This window comes from Papaver somniferum, unplaced genomic scaffold (assembly GCF_003573695.1).
Source record: "Papaver somniferum cultivar HN1 unplaced genomic scaffold, ASM357369v1 unplaced-scaffold_125, whole genome shotgun sequence".
In the NCBI taxonomy this organism is placed as follows: Eukaryota; Viridiplantae; Streptophyta; class Magnoliopsida; order Ranunculales; family Papaveraceae; genus Papaver; species Papaver somniferum.
In genome coordinates, this window is record NW_020621603.1 from 7,025,557 (window position 1) to 7,047,311 (window position 21,755).

Here is a 21,755-nt window from a genome sequence, read left to right on the forward strand (position 1 = left end):
TGTGCTAGGGATTTTTGGCGATATTCGGCAACCCTTTGGCACATGGTGTGAGGCACGGGATACAATTTATAAGGAGGTGCACTTTCCTATCTTTGCTAGGTTTTCTAGTTTCTTCAAGAAGAGGTTACAAAACTCTATATATAGAGAAGCCTAGATACAATTTGGGAGATCTTCTACTTACTGTTTTTCTCTCCCTTAGGGGGTGAGAACTATCTCTTTTCTTTGTTCTTTTTATTGTTAAGGATGAATTCAAGGTTCTAATTGTGAAGCTCAATTATTTACAAGTTTGTTTCAAGTTTTAAAGTTAATCATTGTGGATTGTTTTTACTATATCGAAGGTTTATGATTGATTCTTAGATTGGTTTGAGTGGCCAACTAGATTAGTCTATTAATCATTCTAATGCTAGTAGAGAGTTGAGTCGATCCATAATTGTCGCTCATCTCCTACACAAGTAGAAATCGCGAGACCTTGCGTAGGGATTTTGTGGAGCAATTGCGAGTAAAGACAACACCAGTAAGTGGACCGAGCGTACCGAGTTTAACTGCTGGGATCAAACCTAAATTCATAAATCTTAATGCGTTCGGGGAATTACATCTTGTAAGCGAACCTCAAGGTGGTTCTTTTGAATAGAATCTGGTACTCGAGCGCTTCCGTATTCGGTGATATAAGGAGTTTTGGGGATAGCTAAGCGTACCTGCTATTCTATGGTTGGTGACAATTGATTCTAACAAGAGATAAACGGGTACAATGCTGAGTTAACGATTAGTAACGGCGAAGGATTTCTTCATTATCTTTTTCGTATCATCCTTTTTATCCTTATTTTATATTCTCGTTGATTTAGATAACATATCAATTGCATTACTCCTCGCGGGAACGATCCTTACTACTGCTTTATTACTTGTTAATTAGTGGGAAACATCCTATTATTTTGTCGAGTAAACGACGCTCATCAAATTGGCGCCGCTGCAGGGGAGTAATTGCTAATTGATTTGTTATTTGTTTTGGCTTCAAGGTTTTATGGGTATATCTCTCGTAAGCCCTCACGAGACTATAACTCCTCCACTAGGGACACCTAGGGGTTTAAAGGCTGTTATTCATGATAAGAGTAACCGTATCCTCGACGACACGGAGTTGTTGTATTTTATTTTTGTTTTGTTTTGTTTTGTTTTGTTTGCTCGAGGACTAGCAAAGTCTAAGTGTGGGGGAATTTGATAGGTGTTTAAAAACATCTCTCTAAATATCGATTGGTTATGCTTTCTTAGCTAGTTTTCTAGCGAAATTGTGCTATTAGCTTTGTTTTATATTTTATGAGAATTTTGGAGCTTATTCCCGAAAAGAACAAGAAATCGTCCAATTTGCCAAAAGAGAGGCAGAATTGTCATTGCATGGAAATTATTACGGGGAGTCACGTGGGAATATCAGACACCTGAAGCTCGTGAACTTAATGGGTTGGAGGTACCGAGTCTGTTGTCTACAACATGGGCTTAATACGGGCTATATGGTTCACATACATTTGCTGGAAGAAAGTGTAAACTCTATGGAGTTCACATCAAGGGTAGCCCACATGTGTGCTGGTGGAAGAAATGTCTAGCCAAGGTTCGATGGGTTGAGACAAGATTTGAAGCTAAGAAGAATACGGACCAGGGGAAGAGTTTTGTTCGGTTTGGTTTTGAGTTTTGGTTTTACATGGAAGGAGAAACCAGTTGAGACCCTGGTTGTTTTTCATCACTAAGTCGACTTTGCTGGCGGCACAGTTGAAGTTTAGGCAGCTGTGGTGATGAAGTTGCTGTCAAGTTTGGTTATGCCGGAGTTTATTGATTGGTTGCTGCCAGTGGAGCTCGAGGAAACAAGATGCTGGTGATATCGGTAATGAAAATGGAGTTGTACTGTGGCTGTTCATTGATAGGAGATGGAGAAGTAACACGAGTTTGTGATGTTGAATGGACTCTGTGGTTAGATGGTATGAAGAAGACTCATAAATGGGTTTCGTGGACAGTAGTCGAGAAAAGAGATGTACTCTTGATCGCTGCTGCCATTGGTATTTCATATCGGTGACGACAGTGGACTTAAGTTGCTTTTGTGGATGTCGAAGAAAGATGTAATGATTTCAAGCTAGAACAAGGAGGTTATGAACTCAGGATGCTGCTGCCAATATTAACGACGCTGTAATGATTCAGGCCGACGAGCTTTGCGTTGGCAGTAACAACGAAGTTCTGTGATTAATTCTCGATAAGAAGATAGGATGGTGGTCGGTGGTTGAATGGCATAGAAGATGTTGGAAGGTGGTCGCGATGACTTTGGCTGAAGAGAAGAGTTTAAGATGACAAAGAAAGGATGAGCTCGAAGCATGGAGCTAACGGAGATGAGTTAACTATAAAACAGGGAACTGCAGGTGATGTTCGAATGATGATATTTAGTTGTTGTTGTCGTGAAGTCGGATCACGAGAAATGTGTGTCCGTGAATTTGGCGGAGAGAAGTTAAGGGTGTATTGTCATTTCCATAGAACTGACAAAAGAAAGAATTTAATTGGGCTGGGCTTCAGCCATACGCAAGCATCCTTGGACCTGACTTCTTTGTTGGGGATTTTAACGACTTTGGTGAACAGCCTTGGCGGTGAGTTGTGCTAGGGATTTTTGGCGATATTGGGAAACCCTTTGGCACATGGTGTGATGCACGGGATACAATTTTTAAGGAGGTTCACTTTCCTATCTTTGCTAGGTTTTCTAGTTTCTTCAAGAAGAGGTTACAAAACTGTATATATAGAAAAGCCTAGATACAATTTGGGAGATCTTCTACTCACCGTTTTTCTCCCCCTTTGGAGGGGAGAACTATCTATTTTCTTTGTTCTTTTTATTGTTAAGGATGAATTCAAAGTTCTAATTGTGAAGCTCAATTATTTACAAGTTTGTTTCAAGTTTTAAAGTTAATCATTGTGGATTGTTTTTGCTATATCAAAGGTTTATGATTGATTCTTAGATTGGTTTGGGTGGCCAACTAGATTAGTCTATTAATTATTGTAATGCTAGTAGAGAGTTGAGTTGAGTCGATCCGTAATTGTCGCTTGTCTCCTACACAGGTAGAAATCACGAGACCTTGCGGAGGGATTCTGTGGAGCAATTGCGAGTAAAGACAATACCAGTAAGTGGACCGACCATACCGAGTTTAACTGCTGGGATCAAACCTAAATTCATAAATCTTAATGCGGTCGGGGAATTACATCTTGTAAGCGAACCTCAAGGTGGTTCTTTTGAATAGAATCCGGTAGTCGAGCGCTTCCGTATCCGGTGATACAAGGATTTTTGGGGATAGCTAAGCGTACCTGCTATTCTACGGTTGGTGACAATTGATTCTAACAAGAGATAAACGGGTACAACGTTGAGTTAAAGGTTAGTAACAACGAAGGATTTCTTCATTATCTTTTTCTTATTATCCTTTTTATCCTTATTTTATATTCTCGATGATTTAGATAACATATCAATTGCATTACTCCTCGTGGGAACGATCCTTACTACTGCTTTATTACTTGTTAATTAGTGGAAACATCTTATTATTTTGTTGAGTAAACGACGCTCATCAGCTGTTCATGCCAGCCACTGGGATGATCATGCACTGTCCGGCTTAGTATCCTTAACAGTTTTTTGTTGGTTGCTTCGGCCTGCCCGTTCTCCTGAGGGTAATAGATGGTCAAAGTGTGGAACTTGATCCCATATTGGTTCAACAGATCCATGACAGTTTGATTAAGAAAAGAAGTACCATTATCCGAGCGTATAATCATAGGTGCACCAAATCGACATATGATGTGTTCTTTGATAAATGCAGCGATCGTGGCACCTGAGTAGTCCCGGAGTGTAATAGCTTCAACCCATTTGGTAGAGTATTCGGTCGCGGTGATGAAATACTTTTGCCGCCCGGATGAAGTTGGGCGTATCGGCCCGATAATATCAAGTCCCCAGCTATGAAAAAGCCATGGGGTGACGACACTATGTAGCAAGGTATGCGGGGCATGGATTAATGATCTATGGCTTTGACACTGCTGGCACTTCTTCACATGATCGGCTGTACTCCATCGTCGGCCAGTAATACCCACCTTCATGCAACTGTAGGAAGAGTTTTCTCATACCTTGATGCTTGGAATCGTGAGTTGTAGCCATGACTATCTCCGCCTCTTCTTATGACAGACAACGTAGTATCTTGTCCCCAAAACTCTTCCTATAGAGGATGCCTTCACTCATGAAGAATAGTCCGGATTTCCTTTGAATTTTTAACGCTTCTTGTCTATTGAGCGGTAGGCGTTCGTACTGGATGAATTCTATGTAAGGTTATCTCCAGTTCTCTATCTCTGCACTACATATTTCCGTCTGCTGTGGGGGTGCTTGACAATCATCACATTTATCCTGGACTACCGCTGTTTGGACTGCCATATTTGGCAAGTATACGCCCATCCTCTGTAGCCGTCGGTACAACGGGATTCCTCCTGTTATTCCGCATGATTCTTAATGGACGCGATTTAGTATTTCTTGCGCCTCTGTTTTTCCTACACATCGTGATAAAGCGCCTCTGGATGTCCGGAAGTATAATGCTCCCAGGATTACAACAAATTGTTTCAGCACTTTAACGGGCAATAACTGATCGTCCGCCTCTCTAGTCAGATCTTTGATGTATGTTGTTCTCCAATCATCCTTTAATTCGAACGTTGCATCTTCTTTCCACGTGCTGGCAGTCCTCTTCTTTTTACCACTATGGTGCCTTCATCGGCTTCGTTTAACTGTAGCTTGGCTGCTATGGTAGACAATGCGTTTGCATGCTTGTTGGTGGATCTTCCAGTATGCTCGATGACGGTACTTCCTCTCCTCGCTATTAGTTCTTGAGCTTCCGCGCTGTATGGTGCCAAATGTGCCTCTTTTACCTGGAAATCACCCGATATTTGGTTTATGACCAACTTCGAGTCTCCCTTGATGTCGATTGCCCCTAGATTGAGTTCCTCGGCCATTCGTAACCAAAGAATCAAAGCTTCATACTCTTCCACATTGTTGCTACATTAAAAGTCCAGCTTAAAAGTGAATGATAATAATTCTTTCTTGGGCATCTCAAATACTATCCTGCTCCTCCATAAGAGCCGTAGGACGATCCGTCGAAAAACATCATTGGTTTGTGACCAACTTCGAGTCTCCCTTGACGTCGATTGCCCCTATATTGAGTTACTCGGCCATTCGTAACCCAAGAATCAAAGTTTCATACTCTGCCACATTGTTGCTACATTCAAAGTCCAGCTTAAAAGCGAATGATAAAAATTCTTTCTTGGGCGTCTCAAATACTATCCCTGCTCCTCCATAAGAGTCGTAGGACGATCCCTCGAAAAACATCGTCCAACGTTCTTCCTCCTGGGCTTCTGCAACTTCTCAGGGTATTTCATCATTTATTTATGTCATATCCATACCTGGGAACGTGGCTAGCAGATCTGCAAATGCTTGCCCGCGAATCCTTTCGACCGCTGATATTTTAGCTCAAACTCGGATAGCTGTAGTAACCAACGGGCCGTTCTGCCGGATAGCACTGGTTTTGTCGTCAGGTAAGCGATCGGATTAGCTGTCGCCACCACTATGGTTTCATGAGCAAGCAGATATGATCGTAATTTTTGTGTGACATAGATAAGCGCTAAACATGCCTGCTCCGCCTTCAAATTTCAAAACTCCGCGTCCCTGAACCCTCTACTGATATTGTGAATTGGGCACAGTTGTTCGTTGCCGAGGTCTTGAGCCAACAGTGCTCTGATCGCTACATTGGTAAATGCAGTGTACAAGTATAGAGGCTCGCCTTTGACTGGAAGTGGTAGGACCCGCGCGCTGATTAAACATTCTTTAAGCTTCTGAAAGGCCTGCTCCTGCTCATCTCCCCACTGGAACTGCTTGTTCTTCTTTAGCAGTGGTGTGAATGCACATAACAGTTGCGCCAGCCCTGGGATGAACCTTCAGATATAAGACACTTTACCAATAAAAGTCTGCAACTCTTTTATGCTTGCGCGTGACCTCATAGTAGTTATCTCTTCAACTTTATCCGGATCGATTTGTATCCTTTTGTCGGTAACAACAAACCCCAGAAATTTTTCGGAGGTGACTCCAAAAGCGCATTTGAGAGGATTCATCTTCAGGTGATACTTTCTACATCTGTTGAAGACATACCTTAAGTAGCTGAGGTGATCTTTTCGTGCCCGGGATTTCACCACCACATCATCTATATAAACTTCTATAATTTGATGCATCATGTCGTGGAAGATAGCCACCATTTCCCGTTTGTAGGTCGCGCCCGCGTTTTTCAACCCGAATGGCATTACAGTATAATAGAAATTCCCGTATGGGGTCTGGAAAGCTGTTTTGTGCGCATCTTCCGCGGACGTCTTAATTTGGTTATATCCGCTAAATTCGTCCATGAAAGAAAACATATCATACCTGCATGTGTTATTTACCATTATATCGATGTTTGGTACTGGGAAATCACCTTTAGGGCATGCCCGGTTCAGATCTCGGTAGTCGACACAGCACCGGACCTTACCATTCTTCTTTTCCACTGGTACAATGTTATCTAGCCACATGGGGTGTTCGATCGGTTTAATGAAATTGGCTTTCAACAGCTTCTCCTCCTCTTCCTTGATCGCCAATTCTATCTTTTACAGAAAGCTGCGCCTCTGTTGCTTCACAGGCTAATACTCGGGTGAGACATTGAGATTGTGCGTGATCAAACTGCTATCGAGACCCGACATTTCGTCATGAGTAAACGCAAACACATCCCAATACTCACGGAGCAGGTTGACCAGTTGTGACCTTTCTTCTCCTTCTAGATGCTTTCTAATGCGCACGCAGCGAGGTTCATCTTCCATGCCAAGGTTTACTTCTTCTAATCCATCGAGGGTCGAATCGGGTCTTGTTCTTTCTTCAGTTAAACCTTCTATTATTTCCTTTTCTGAGATCAAAGGCTCTACCTCTTCCTGCAAATCTTCAATCACTGGGGTTGGTTCTATCATTTCTTCGTCCGCCGATGACATATCGCAGTCATGTTGTCGATTGGAAGCTTCTTCGGCTAATTGCTATAAACGGTAAACATGTCTGTCCTATGGACGTGAGAAGCGTTTAAATTGACTATGTTTTGTTTCGACTACAACCCTCTTAGTCCCCAAGGCAGGTCCCATCCGAGATGGACTAAAGACCGATTTAGCCTTTCTTTTCATTTGTTCCTCAGGATGGAACTCTTCCCACTTAGGGAGGGTGGTGAAATGCTCTAACTGATCCCCTTGGTCCGTGACTGGTTGCGTGTAGAAAACTGCGTCTGCCATGTAAGCCTCCTCAGGACCAAACGGATTACTTATGGCTGGGATCCGGAATTGTTTTCCTCCAATATTAGTCTTGACACATTGGTGATATGTATACGCTACTACATTGTGGTTCAGAAGCCATCCCCGCCCTAGTAAGACATGAAAAGTGGTATCATCCTCAAGCACGTAAAAAGGGGTGAGTGCTCTGATAGGCCCGATCTTCATCATCAGATGTACTATTCCCATTGTCATCTGAGTCTGTCCTCCAAATCCTCTTACGGTTGTTGCGCGCATTTTGATCGATGTTCTTGATACTCCTAAAGATTCCAATCTGTGTAGGGAGATCATATTGATGGAAGCTCCGCCATCTATGAAAGCTCGCTTGAGGGGTTGCTTGTTAATATGTGTCTTGAGGTACAAGGGTCGGAGGTGTTCCCCTGGAGAGCATATATCTTCATCAGTGAAAGTAATAGCTTCCTTAGGCATCGGATTGTACATCTTTCCAGATGCATTTGTTGTGATGGCTTTGGATGCCTCGCGGACTTGATCCGCACTGAAACCAAGGGAGTAGAAGAATTGCTGGGCCAAAACGGTTTGGGCGAATTTGCTAGCGACTCCATTTGTGTATGAAAATATGGTTGTCTCAGACGCCTCACATGCTTCCTCCTCCTCCGTGTCTTCCCATGGTCTCCAGGTTTCTCCTTCTGCGGGTTCATGGGAGATCGTCATAACTTGGTGCTGAGGGAGCGAGTCCTTTTGGATGCTTTGCTCTCCTAATTCTAGCTCGCATATGGCTCGTTTTCTCTGCACTATGTAGCGCAAATAAAAACACTTCACAGTCGGATGATGGACCCTCCGGTGATAATGGCAGTATCGTTCGTGCATCTTATCTTCCGCGGTAGGTTCTGTAGCCACGGGCGGCAAAGTTTCTTCTTTGTTGGCCACCAATTGTTCTAGAAGTCCTATTATGTGCTCCCTACTGCACGGCAGTGGTGGTGGCGGGTTTGATCTTCCCCCATCCGCTCTTCTCCCTCTTCTGCCGGATTGTCCTCCTCGGTGGGGGCCGAAATAGGCAGCTCCTCCCTTTCCTCTGTCACCTCCTTGGTCATTGGATGCAGTGTTAACAAAATGTAATTTCCAATTGTGTCTGCTTGTCCCCGATTTCATAACATCCGCCCAGTCTGATATCCTGGATGCAACCTCTTCGACCTCTACAAAAGTTTGAAACTTGAAGTTCGTCAAGTTTTTCCGGAAGATTGCATCCATTCCTCGAATACAAATCTCCACCAAGCGCTCCTCCGGGATGTCCTCGTGACATTCCAGTGTCAAATCTCGAAAGCGAGTGATATATGTCCCAATTTCTTCTCCGACCCGCTGGGTGCACCTTCCCAAGTCTATTGCTGTGACTCTTCTTTGTGCGGAGTAAAACTTCTTCAGAAAAAGTTGTACCATGGAGGGCCACGAGCTGATACTTCCGGGTTTCAAGTTATCATACCAGGTAAAAGCGTTGTCCGTGAGTGATTTAGGGAACTCTCTCATGCATAGGCTCTCATCCTGAGCGTACGCATTCATTGCTGATTAAAACGGCTCACATGTTCCCCCGCATTCCCATTTCCTCCATATGTCTTGAATTTTGGCGATGTGTAATCCTCGGGATATAAGTAATCAGCGACTTCTGCGGAGTACGGGGGTTCCAGTGAATCGTAAGCATTGTGCTTCGTTACTCGATAATGGGCCTCTAGATACTTGGTGATCGCGTCTTCTGTCATGCCCGAAGTTGTGTTTTTGTGCTTACTGTTTTAGTGGATGCTGATGAGTGCTAAAAAGTGCATATTTCTATATCTTTTTGTTGGCATTTAACTCATCTTTTGTGCATTAATTCTACATTTTATCCCATATTCTGTATTTTCTTTGTTTTCAAGAATAAATATTTTTATTAACTAATTTTGCATTTTTAGGTAATAAATAAAGTTTGGATGAATAGCGGAGCAAAAAGATCAGAAAAGTGGTGGAAGCCAAGAGGAATCACACAAGGAAGCCGCGAAGAATGTTGTGCGCAAGACCAAAAGGCTAGAACTGGGCTTGAAGAGGAAGAATTGTCCTTAAAGAAGATATGGGCTTGGCATACCCAAGGCCCAAAACCCTCACCCAAATCCATTTCCTATATCCATACCCGTTTCCCTTTCTAGTCGTCAGATTGGATCATCTCAGCATCCTATGGTCGCAGCATCGCCAGTACATCAAAGTCTGAAGCTCCTGTCTAACACTATAGCACCTAACTCCATCTTGAGCCGTCAGTTTCATTGTATCAGGCATCCGACGGTCGATACCATCCTCTTCACTTGTAGCCGTTAGATTAATCTATCATTTCCGCATCCCACGGCTCAGCTTTGCGAATCATCGAGACTTGATGCATCCGCTCAACACCCAAACACCTAACACCTATACCCTTCAGCCAAACACACCTTACCCAAATTCTCATCTTCCTCCTTCGAGCAGTCGAGCTCTGCTCCTGCCAACTCCACCCTCTCCGTCGCCTCAACCACCACCACTCCCCTCCACGAGCCGTCAAATCCCCAAACACTAGAACCCATCACTACCACCTAATACCCCATCATTCTAGCCTACTATTCTATCACTTTCTCCTCTTCACAGTTCCTGAAACCCTAGGAGAGAAAATGATGGAATAGCTCGAGCTAGGGAAATTGTACCAGAAGAGTGAGCAAAAGAGGAAAAGGAAGCGTGGGTCAAGCTAATTGAGTGGATATCAGAAGTAGTTGGTAAGAATTTTTGATTTAATTTGTAAACCCTAATTTTAGAAATTAGGTATTTTGGGGGAATTGAAATTGGGTATAAATATAAGGCTTGGGTGTTGTAGAAGGTATGCCTGGATTAGCCAGAGCATCAGTAGAATAGTTTAGTTTTGTTATTTCCATGAACTGTAGCTTTGAGGGTTATCAATCTTTTCAATTCCATGATTCTCAATTCAAATGCATTGTTAATTTTAGTTGTTCTGAACTCCAACATGTATTGAATTTGAGTGTGTGATTGTTACAATTTATATCAAGCTCCTGTTCATGTTTATGTTATGTTATGTTCTTATGATTTGTTCTTAGGATAGTCTCATTCTAGTGCACTGTTGAATGATGTATTGCTAGGATAGTTATCTTGATGCCTGTTTTTCTTGAGCAATGGGAAGTAATCAGTGCTCTGGTATGCCTGTGATTGACTGTGCTGTCAAAAGACAGTCAATACTAGGGGCATATCAGTGAGCAAGCTGATTTTCCTCCCATTCTAATATATGCTCAAGGTCTTCAACTCAACCTAGAATTGCATTGCTTGATTAGGTCACAAGGTGGATTCTAAGCCTTGGCTTAGCCACAAATCTTTTTACAGTCACTTATAATTTCAAGCCTGTTTTGATTCCCTGCTCAGTTAAATTTCTTAGCCATCTTGTTCAGTTTTTCTTGCAAATTGTAGTTGTTATGCATTGAAATCAGTGCACAAACTCCTCCCTGCCCTTGGCTTACAGCCTTGGTTCTTAACTGTTTTTCCATATTGATTTGCATCTGTTTTGTTTATTTTGCAGCCTTGGTTTGTAGCCTTGGTTTGCATCTGTTTTGTTTATTTTGCAACTATCACTGCCCTGTAAATACCATTGTATATGCCACTGTCACCTTTAACTCACCTTGTGTAGGCCCTGTTTTGCTCTCTTTGCTTCATTGTGTCATTGTCACTCATTGCATTTAGATTAACTAGTTTAGGAAACTTCAACTTACACACCCTATTCCCTGTGGATTCGACCCGTATTTGCACAAGCTACAACCGACACCGTGCACTTGCGGTTATAACATGTAGGCTTCCTCTTGCTCTTATTTTCTGTCCCCTTTCAAAGCCTACCAATGCCGCGCTCCGTTCCCTTGCTCTCTTCAGACGTCCGCGCAACTCATGTTGCCTTTTAATGGACGCGTCTAACTCCTATTGTATTTCAGACATCTTTTGCTCGCTGGTCTCAGCTGCAGCTTTCTCTCTAGGAATTTCTCCTTTCTTCTGGAGCGCTCCTGCACCCTGGGGTGCTCCTGCCCCTTGTACGATAGGTGTCGTGACTACAGATCGGAAATGTATTTCTTCAACACTTCCCCTTGTACATCTTCTACGGTAATGTCATCTGGATCAGGTACTGCTCCACCCGCTGGTACTTCCTGACTCACACCTAGGAGTATCATGATGGAAAAGAGGCTAAGAACCTCCCACTGTGGTCGCAATGTTGATGGGTAGAATGTGGGAAGGAGGAACTAACCCTAATCACAGAAAGTACTCCCAGGGATAAAGATGAATAAGGTTGATATGAAAGTGCTCATATGGATAACCATTGGTTAAGTATTGTTGAACCAACTAAGTGTACACGTTTAGGTACGATTACTCATACCTAAATGAAGGTACACTTCATTTGTGTGTAACAAGCTAAGTTCGATCTAACGGTTGAAAGATATTAGCTTGAATCTAATCAGGTTTTCATCTAACGGTGAATATTGAATGCTTTGTGTAGCGCCCCCTAAGCTAGCAGATGACTAATCCAAGAGATTAACTATAAAATGAGGCACTAACAATCTAAAATATCTATTTTAAAACACTAAGAAAGAACGTCTAAACAAAGATTAACCCGAATCTAAACTCTCTGTGAAATAAATACAAGATCTCCTCTCAAGTGATACATATTTAATAATGAGTTGGTTTACAAATATAATATAAACACAAAATAAACATAGCGGAAGCTAACCATCTAACGAAACCAACTCCTCGAAGCTTTCATCGCCACGTGCATAACTTGAATCTGTCTCTGAAACTGAAAGTGGGAATGGGTGAGCACATCATCCCTAAAAGGGGTGCCTAGCAGAAATAACAACTAACTTTCAAGTAATCACTAGAATGATTTAAAGTCAATGTAGGTTTTACTGAAAACCGTTAAAACACGGAAAAACAGATAAAGCATATTAAAATAATAAGTTGTACTGAAATATAAGGTTCTACCAACCATTAAACTGGCACACATTCACAACATAAATAATAGTTGAGCGACGTCTTCCTTCGGAGTAGCAAGGCATGAGTGTTGCGGATTCTTCAGTGATCATTAAAGTATCGTGAGGTTTTCCGGCCTTGAAGTCATAAAACGATGTGTACCCTACCAGTACCTCATTCTACGCGCACTTTACATAGCAAGTATCTAAAGAGATATAATGGTAACAACATTACATCCGATCAAAGTGCTTACACAATGGAGAGCCCACAATTCGCCTACGCGTAAATCCAACAATCATATATAATATTCTCAACATCATTTTCTCCAAACACCAAAACATAATATAATAACTTTTGAAAGTAATTTAAAAGAACAGTAAACATCCATGTATGAGACATGCGTTTCCCTAATCCGGTATATACGGCAATATTGCACAAGACTAGCCTATTCCTTGCATTAAATATAGTTATAAGTTTTGGGCGCAACACATCTCACACTAATCAAAAGGAAACTTCTCCCTTTCATGCTAACAATAAACAAAGATTGTAACCACTTTCCAGTCAATGGAAAGAATCACTTTTTAAAATAAATAAATACTCCCAAAACACAGATATCAGTTTTTTCTAAAGATCCAAACCCATCCCAAAATGTAAAAGAAAACTAGTTTGTATTACGCATAGATAATATATGCATACACTATCATATAGTAACAAAGATATGCATGGTTTTCACAAAAGATTGATTTGTAAAACAATAATGAATACAAGAGAGTTCGTTATCGATTCCCACCTCTATTGATGACAAGCCTCGCCTACCTCGAGATGAACAATCCACGGGTTCGTCCTTTGAATCGATCGTTGTTAATAAAGGGTAACTGTTAAACACATAAGCACTCTAAGATTAGCCAAAAGGCTCATACAAAGCTCATAACACATTTCCAAACAATACCCTAGTTATCGGTTGTTAATGGTGGATTTTCATTTAAGGCTAAAATTGTAAAAGCCAAAACCATGCGCTAACATCCTGTAAAGGATAAAGCCACTGATAAAGTGGAGAATACTTCTTCACTATAAACTTATAGCATTACCAATTAATGCATAACCAACCTTGTATTTCCTGTACTACTCCATTCTCATTATTGATGCGGCATGACGACTGAGTGTTGCTCTGCTGAGCAACACGAATCTCCAAGCATTAATAAGGAGGCATGTACGAAATACCCGTACAGGCTAAAACTCTCAGAGTGTTATACTAGCCCGATCGAGCATCCAGACTGTCCGTATCAACCATCCAATTTCACCAGCATGATTGGATGGCTTAGATCAGATCCATAACCCCCAAGCAGGTATTGGAGTATTCACCCCCGGCCCAATGCAGTCCCCGCATGGTCGGCCTCCCCAAAAGGGTAGCATGGTTTTCCAATTCGTCCAGCCAAAGCAGCGTGGACGAGAAACCCTAACTTAGGGTCTGCATCACATTACATGTGTCGCAAATCAGTCTCAACCATCCATCTTCACAGGCATAGATGGAGGGTATAGATATAGATTCAAAGGGCCCAGAGCATGTCAACACAAACACCGTGGGACCGCCTACATACATGACTGATCGGCAGGACCAAACATGGATGGTCATCCCAATTCGTGCGCCCAAACAAGGCATGATGCACGGATGGCAAAACGCTAATTAGGATTTTCGATCACCAGCGTCCATTTTCACCTGATCGAACGAAGGGTCTAGGAGTCGATTAAGCAGGTCCAATGAGTATCAACACAATCACTATGGGCCCACATATCTCCACACCCGATCGGCCAAGGCATATCATACCTGGTCGTCTCGATTCGCACGCCCAAACTAGGCGTGGTCACACCTCCCAATTGCAAACTAATCTCGACCACTCAACTTTGCCGGACAAATTGAGTGGCTCAGATCACGTTTATATGGGGTATTAAGGTATGGACGTGTACATCAGCCCGCCTTCTGTATACCATACTAATCGGCCAAGACCGACCAATCTTGGTCGTCTCGAAACGCGCGCCCGAAGTTGGCATGACGCCCGGCTTTTGCGGCACCGGATTTCTGTCGCATATTGATCTCAACCACTCAACTTCACCGGACAAATTGAGTGGCTTATATCACACTTTCACGAGACACTGAGGTGTGGGCGCCTACGCCGGCATGCCGTCTATACGCATGCATGATCGGCCCGGACAAAATTGCGTCCCAAGATTGGTTTCGACCAAGCTGAAGAGTGATGCTTGCGCACCTCTTCATAAAACCTAATTCCACTAACGGTCGCAGATGAGTGTCTCAAAGATCATCTCGTCCGTTCAACTTCACCTTCTTGGTTATACAACCCTGGTCAGGAGTTAACTGGTCAATGAGGTGTTGTGGTGATTACCATCCGCCACTCTACCACACCAAGTGATCGGTCAAGTCAGGACTTACCTGTACAGCCCCAAACGATCACTTAAATATGGCTAGACATGTATCTATTTTAATACGCTTAATCGTGACTTACTCCATTAAGCCATAAAACATCGATGCTTCATACATGCTGAATATATTCGATACATAACATGCATAGAATTCACGTGATATTTTACAAGTATCAAATTCCAAATAACTTAGTTATTTAACCTATCATTACATGCTACCTTCTGTGGGTCCCACGATCCACACACTCGAGACATCAATCATGTCACAAACTAGGGGATACATACTGGGGTATTGGTATGGCGGTTTATAGCGTGCAGTGCACAACGCGCCATCACAAGAACGTGTCAGGAAGTCATGGACGGTTAGTGATGATGGGAGATGTGGGAAAGACTGATCGTGTAACACTAACACCCGAAACTCCACTACTCCATCACTTCACTTTTTCCACTTCCCACGAGATACGTGAGTAAGGATCAATGAGTTGTATAAATAGGTTCTCCTCCCTATTTCGACAAGACAACAGAAGCAAGTGTTGATACAACCGTATTCAAACACCGGAACTTATAGCTTACATTCTGCAAGCCGGTTCAGCTTTCTGATACAAGTCATACATAGCCAACACCTTCACAATATCAACACCTTCTTCGCTTCCCTCCCTAAGATCAACCCCATCTCCTTTACTTTGTGACCGAAGCAAGTCTGGAACGACCATTTTTTGGTTTAGGCCAGAATTGTACAGATTGATTTCTCGAATCACAAAGCACTCCCGTGCAGTGCATTTGTTTAGGGTTTAGATTCATTCCTCATCCACACATCCCAAATTACCAAATTCGGCAGGAATAGTTTTCACCCATAAACAATTGGCAACCATAGTGGGAGACTAATCTCTCAGTTGCAAAATTGGATTCTCAATATATATTCCAACCTTCTCAATCTCGGGATAGATCTTGGATCCGATTCAATCATTAACCTATCCATTTTTGGTTTTTATCTCGGTCTTCATTTCACGATGTATCCTCGTACGCTAGATTCTCCGAAACCATAGATGATTCAGATATCATGGGAAGTGTGGCTAGAATGCTGGAGGACGTCCTGGAAAATCAAGCTGGTATCGCTAGAAGGCAGAGCGAAACATTCCGCCTTTTGAATGATATAGAATCTCAATTACAAGAAGGTTCGGCAAGCATTTACCCAGACGGTGCAAGAAACACTGAATCCTTATCTAGAAGTCATGCCTTTACCAGCGGAGATACATAGAGAGCGCGTAGCCACAGGGGACTCAGGAGAGACGAAAAACATGGTCCAGCTGGCGACAGAGACTCGGGACAACTCCGTAGAAGAAAAGACTTGTCTGGGATGCCACATATGCCGGATAAAGAAAGGGAGCCTGCAGCTTACGGAGCCTTGCTGGAAGATTTATATCTCAAGACTCTTGCCGAAGCTCAGAAAACTTCCCGATCCACAACGACCTTTCAGCCAAGTGAAGAAATGCTCGAGGAGGGAGAAATCAACCAAAAGACGCGTGAGTGTGGCGGATGGGAGCATTCAATTCATTCACTCAGCAGTGATATTACAATGCCTTCCGCATTCCGTCACCCAATCAAGCGAGCCGCGGATATGATGACACATGTTGGTTTACCAACTCCATCTCCGAAGCGTGCTCCATATCAAAATCACAGAGAGACGTCACGACGTCTACTAACGCAAGAGAAGCTAGACTCAAGATATCCACGTTTCCCACTTCCAATGGAGAAGATATTGGAATTTCTGGAGGCATGGGTACGAGACGGAGAAGTGCAACTTCCTTCTGTGTGGCGTCCGCCGACTAATCAAGAAATGACAGACCCGAGGTATTGTCATTATCATCGATTCCTTCATCACCCTACTAGTGAATGCAACGCCTTCAAGCGCATCGTTCAGGAGAAGCTTAATTCGGAGGAGTTGCCTTCCTTCTCTGGAAATTAATGCGTACGGTTTCCTTGAAGAGGTTGCTCGGGAAGATTCAGTTTCGTACAAATGAGACTCCAAAGAGCAAGTAAGTTCTATCAAACAATTTTACGAGAAAGATAGTTTTTGAATTTACTGGGGACTTGACATCCCACACATGAGAAAGAGATTTGATAACCAAACACCATGTTTGTTTCCCTTTCATACTTACCTTTTCGTATGATATTTGCAATTTCATATGACATGTTCTATCATTCATAACCAAGATATAAACTCCATTTAGAATAAATCTCTTTCAGAAAATTCATTCACAAAACTATCTCAAAATGAACCAATTCAACCACCTATTAGTTCAAAACCTGAAATCAAATTGTGAAAGGAAATCCTCAAAATCACTCAAAAGCATCTAAAGAAAGAACACAAGTAGGCGACACAAATCCTTCAAGGAAAGTCCTTCAGCAGCAACTCATCCTTCTGAGCAAGAGCAACTTTCATCCTTTGAAGTGCGGCCTGTTTCAGCTCAACTCCTTAGACAACTTTTCAACATCTTCTTCCTGGCGAGCAATACAGTCTGCAGAAGGAGCTTCGTCTTGCAATTTTTGAAGCTCCTGGATTTCAAAGAACCCTTTGAAGAACCAAGGAGCGTTGAAGTCGTATTGCACAAACACGTCCCGATGGCACTTCCAGTCTTCAATCACCTCCTCAGAAACACTGCGACCGGTCGTGACGCTCATCCCGTGAATGGATAATAAAGCTTCATGGACGCGATTGACCAATGCAAGGCGACTTTTGAGCTTCGTAGTGGTAGAAATATGGTCGTGCTTCTTCCATATCACCGTGTATAACTCCTCGAACTGAGATGGCACACTGAACCCCTCAACCAACACATGACCTGGACGAGGGACATCAAAGGGAGGATCGAAGATAGCCCCAGGAAAAATAGGTTGCCTTGCCAATGCTTCATCAGGAACCTTGTCATCTGCAAGAGGCCTTTCAGAAGAAGTCACCATGACTTCCTTATCAATGGGAACCTTCTCAGGAAGATCTTTAAGGGGAGCCGCCTCAACATTAGCAGATGTTGCCTCTCCTGCATTCCTCCGGATGTCCACTTCACTCTGAATGCTGATTTCCGTCACGGCCTCGTCTACAAGCTCACTAAGGTTACCACTTGGGGAGGCATTCCGTTCAGTCGATCTTGCACCATCTTTGCCATTATCTTGAAGAGGATCAGTATCACCATACCTCTCCTTAAAAACATCGCCAGATTCCTCATGAAGACCAGCATCGCCAGACTCCTCATGATGTATCGCCAGACCTCTTGTTATGACTACGAGCCAGCCTTGCGAAAGCATTTTCTTTCGGGATTCCCTGACCGTCAACAAAAAATTATCTTTAGTGAAAGTTTCTCAGGAAGAACGAAACCAAGGGATCAAATAGAAAGAAATTTAAATACCTGCATATTGGAGGAATTGAGGATCACCGAACCACATGCCTGCTTCTTAGACCTCACTCATGCTTGGGGAATGCAATCATCGGCTCTGGTTCGTTTACCTGGGAGCGGTTTCAACCGAGGATGCTCCTTCAAAGTGTCAGGAGATGATTCGCCGCGTGAATCTGTTACAATCTCCTCCGAAAACTCTTTGAAAGCCAACAATTGTATCCTCCAAAACTCCTTATACTTGCTGGTCACCGTCGCATTTCTTCCGATAGGAAAGAAAGGAAGGCTCTGCACTGATGAAAACGCGTCAGCATTAAGAATATCCGGGAAAATTTCTTTTGGAGCCTCCAACGTACGAAGGAATGGAACACCCTGGTCAAATCCCATTTGTCGAGCAGCCCTGTCAATATTGTACGGAGTCACAGTAAATCCTTCGTCAAATAAAGACGGGACATATCCCGGAGTGCAGCTTCGCAAGTAAATGAGTTCTCCAAGACTTGCGGTTTCAACATCAATACGAAACACGACATCAGGAACAGTAGCAAAAGTCTTTGGCTGAACAATGGAAGGATGGATCGGTCCCCATGGACGAAAGTCTATGGAGGACACATTGTCGAAGACATCCACGAGCTTCACACCGGTTTTGGGACGTCTCTTCCGCCAACGGAGTATTCTCGAACCACCATAAAAACTGCTGAGCGACGTTGCAGGAACAGGAGCATAACTTTTAAAATGTTCCCACAAAAACGCCTGAAGAAAAGCGATGTGGATATGCGACTATACCTTCTTGTACCCGTTGGAAACATGCATGTCTTTTGCTAAGGCGTCCAGATGAGAATACAGTGATCCAAGGAACAAGGCGCCTAGGGGAAGCACCTCACCTTTTTCCAGCCTTATGGCAAACCTAACAAGGTCACCTCTTATGGTCTTCTTTCCAGAACCATCGTCAAATATGTCTCTGGATAGCCACAAAGACAGGAATGCAATCACGCTAAGCTCGTCTTCCAACTCCTGACCTGGTTTCGGGTCTGCAGGAGACCACTCCGACACCCACCAAGTGTAAAAGAATCTCGAATCTTTCTTCTCCTCCTTATCAAGATCATCGAATTCTGCCGCCTTTCGAAGTATAGCATCATAATTGCGACGTTCTGCTCAGAAAACTTGTAAAACAAGCTTCCGGCGATAGGCAAGTTCATCAACGCGGCTACGCTCTCCAAAGTAATAGTCAACTCTCCCCACCGACATATGGTTGTATGAGTAGAAGGGCGCCACCTAGAAATGAAAGTGATCAAGCCTGCATCATCTTTCTTAACTTCAAGATTAGCAGATGCCATGACTGCATTGAGGATTTGCGCTTTGATCAAATTAGCTTTAATACTCTTATTATTCAGCATGCGTCTCATCCATCCTTCGTAAGAACCCAGTGGAGTATGACAAATCTTAAAGTCAATAGGTGAAGGCGGATATTCATTTCTTTGAAGACAGAACCTCATCACAAGTGCTGAAGAAGAGGATGGATCAACTTCCATATTTTCTGAACCAGAGAGCAGGACTATCTTGTGACTAGGATGTTTCCTAATGTTCGGAAAAGGCATAATGAAAAACTCATCATCTATGTTCGGCATATCTTTGAAGCTGTTAACACTCCCCGACTTGGCACCAGCGTTATCTTCAGAAGGAATTTCAACAAGAGTCTTTTTGTTCATCATACGAAAAGCAAACGTGGAGGTCAACACCTATACAAAACGCATGGGATATGTAGTCACACATGACAGGACACACATTCGCATTAAAGCACACAAAGAAGGGAAAGCAAGCAGGATGGTATAAAGTCATAGTAGCCAAGTCAAGGTCGCGAGACTGGTATGGGTTCACGTGAAGACAAGACTAGTCACGCCAGTCCGGTATTGATCAATTTACAAGTCCGGCATTCATCAAGTCACAAGTCCGGTATTGATCAATTTACAAGTCCGTCATTCATCAACTCACAAGGCTGGTATTGGATTCAAACGAGGATGGCATTAAGCCATGACAACATACAAGACTGGTATTACTCAAATCACAAAACCGGTGTTGGTCGAGGAAGCATGGATGGTATAAGGTCGAATTTCGGTCAGGCATATGCGGTGGGACCCGCGTCCAGTCAAACACACACGATGAGCCACATTCATGTGCACGTATTATAACACGGTTTTCTTATATTCATGGGAATCGTGTTTACGAAATTCAAGCCAAACTTCTTTCCAAGCTACAACCTAAAAAGCTAGGTTTTCATGGAATGATGAAAAGGAAGCAAAAACAAATTATTCATGGATTCACGACCAAGCAATCCTAGCAAATATCGGGAGTTTTTGCTATCAATTTCGGTGGAAGAACTAATCATGATATATCTTGCAAAAGGTTTTCCTAAGAAATTAAGGTTTTTTCCTAAAAAAGAAAAAAAAAAGGAAAGTTTACCTTGCTGCGGACGGACGGACGGCGGCGACGACGACGAGCTCCGGCGACAGCGACAGGCGGCATGATCGGCGGCAGAAGATGCGGACAGAAAAGGGAGCTCCAAACAAAAAAAAATCGTGAGAAAAAAGAAAAGGGTCGGCCCCTTTATAAACAAAAATTGGAAGAATCCCAATAGGAAAAGGATTCCTCTTTTGATTAGATTCCTCTTTTGATTCAAACACCCAAGGAAGGAAACCGGTCCCACCAAAGGATTCCATGCTTGGACGACAGCGTTTACATGGGAAACTACTAGCGGTCGGTCAAAGTTCTTCCGGGTAAACCTCCTTTATCCTGTCTTTCTCACATATGTATGTCACCATTTCATACCTACCCCACAATAGTGTAACCATTATGTGCTAGGCAAGGGACTTAATGTTGATGGTGGATTTTCATTTAAGGCTAAAATTGTAAAAGCCAAAACCATGCGCCAACATTCTGCAAAGGATAAACTGATAAAGTGGAGAATACTTCTTCACTATAAACTTATAGCATTACCAATTAATGCATGACCGGCCTTGTATTTCCTGTATTACTCCATTCTAATTATTGATGCGGCATGACGACTGAGTGTTGCTCTCAGCAGAGAAACACGAATCTCCAATCATTAATAAGGAGGCATGTACGAAATACTCGTACAGGCTAAAACTCTCGGAGTGTTATACTAGCCCGATCGAGCATCCGGACTGTCCGTATCAACCATCCAACTTCACTAGCATGATTGGATGACTTAGATCAGATCCATAATCCCCAAGCAGGTATTGGAGTATTCACCCCCGGTCCAATGCGGTCCCCGCATGGTCCGCATCCCCAAAAGGGTAGCATGGTTTTCCAATTCGTCCAGCCAAAGCAGCGTGGACGAGAAACCCTAAATTAGGGTTTGCAGCACATTACATGTGTCGCAAATCAGTCTCAACCATCCATCTTCGCAGGCATAGATGGAGGGTGTAGATGTAGATTCAAAGGGCCCAGAGCATGTCAACACAAACACCGTGGGGCCGCCTACATACATGACCGAGCGGGCAGTACCAAACATGGATGGTCGTCCCAATTCGTGCGCCCAAACAAGGCATGACGCAGGCTGGCAAAACCCTTATTTGGGTTTTCGATCAC

General features: G+C 43.1%; 1 protein-coding gene across 1 annotated transcript; it reads right to left on the reverse strand.

Moving 5' to 3' along the window:
- Positions 1 to 7,107: 7,107 nt before the first annotated feature.
- On the reverse strand, positions 7,108 to 8,880 carry LOC113331266. The gene has a single exon (XM_026577994.1). The coding sequence runs from the start codon at positions 8,878 to 8,880 to the stop codon at positions 7,108 to 7,110; it is 1,773 nt and encodes a 590-aa protein (XP_026433779.1).
- Positions 8,881 to 21,755: the final 12,875 nt, after the last annotated feature.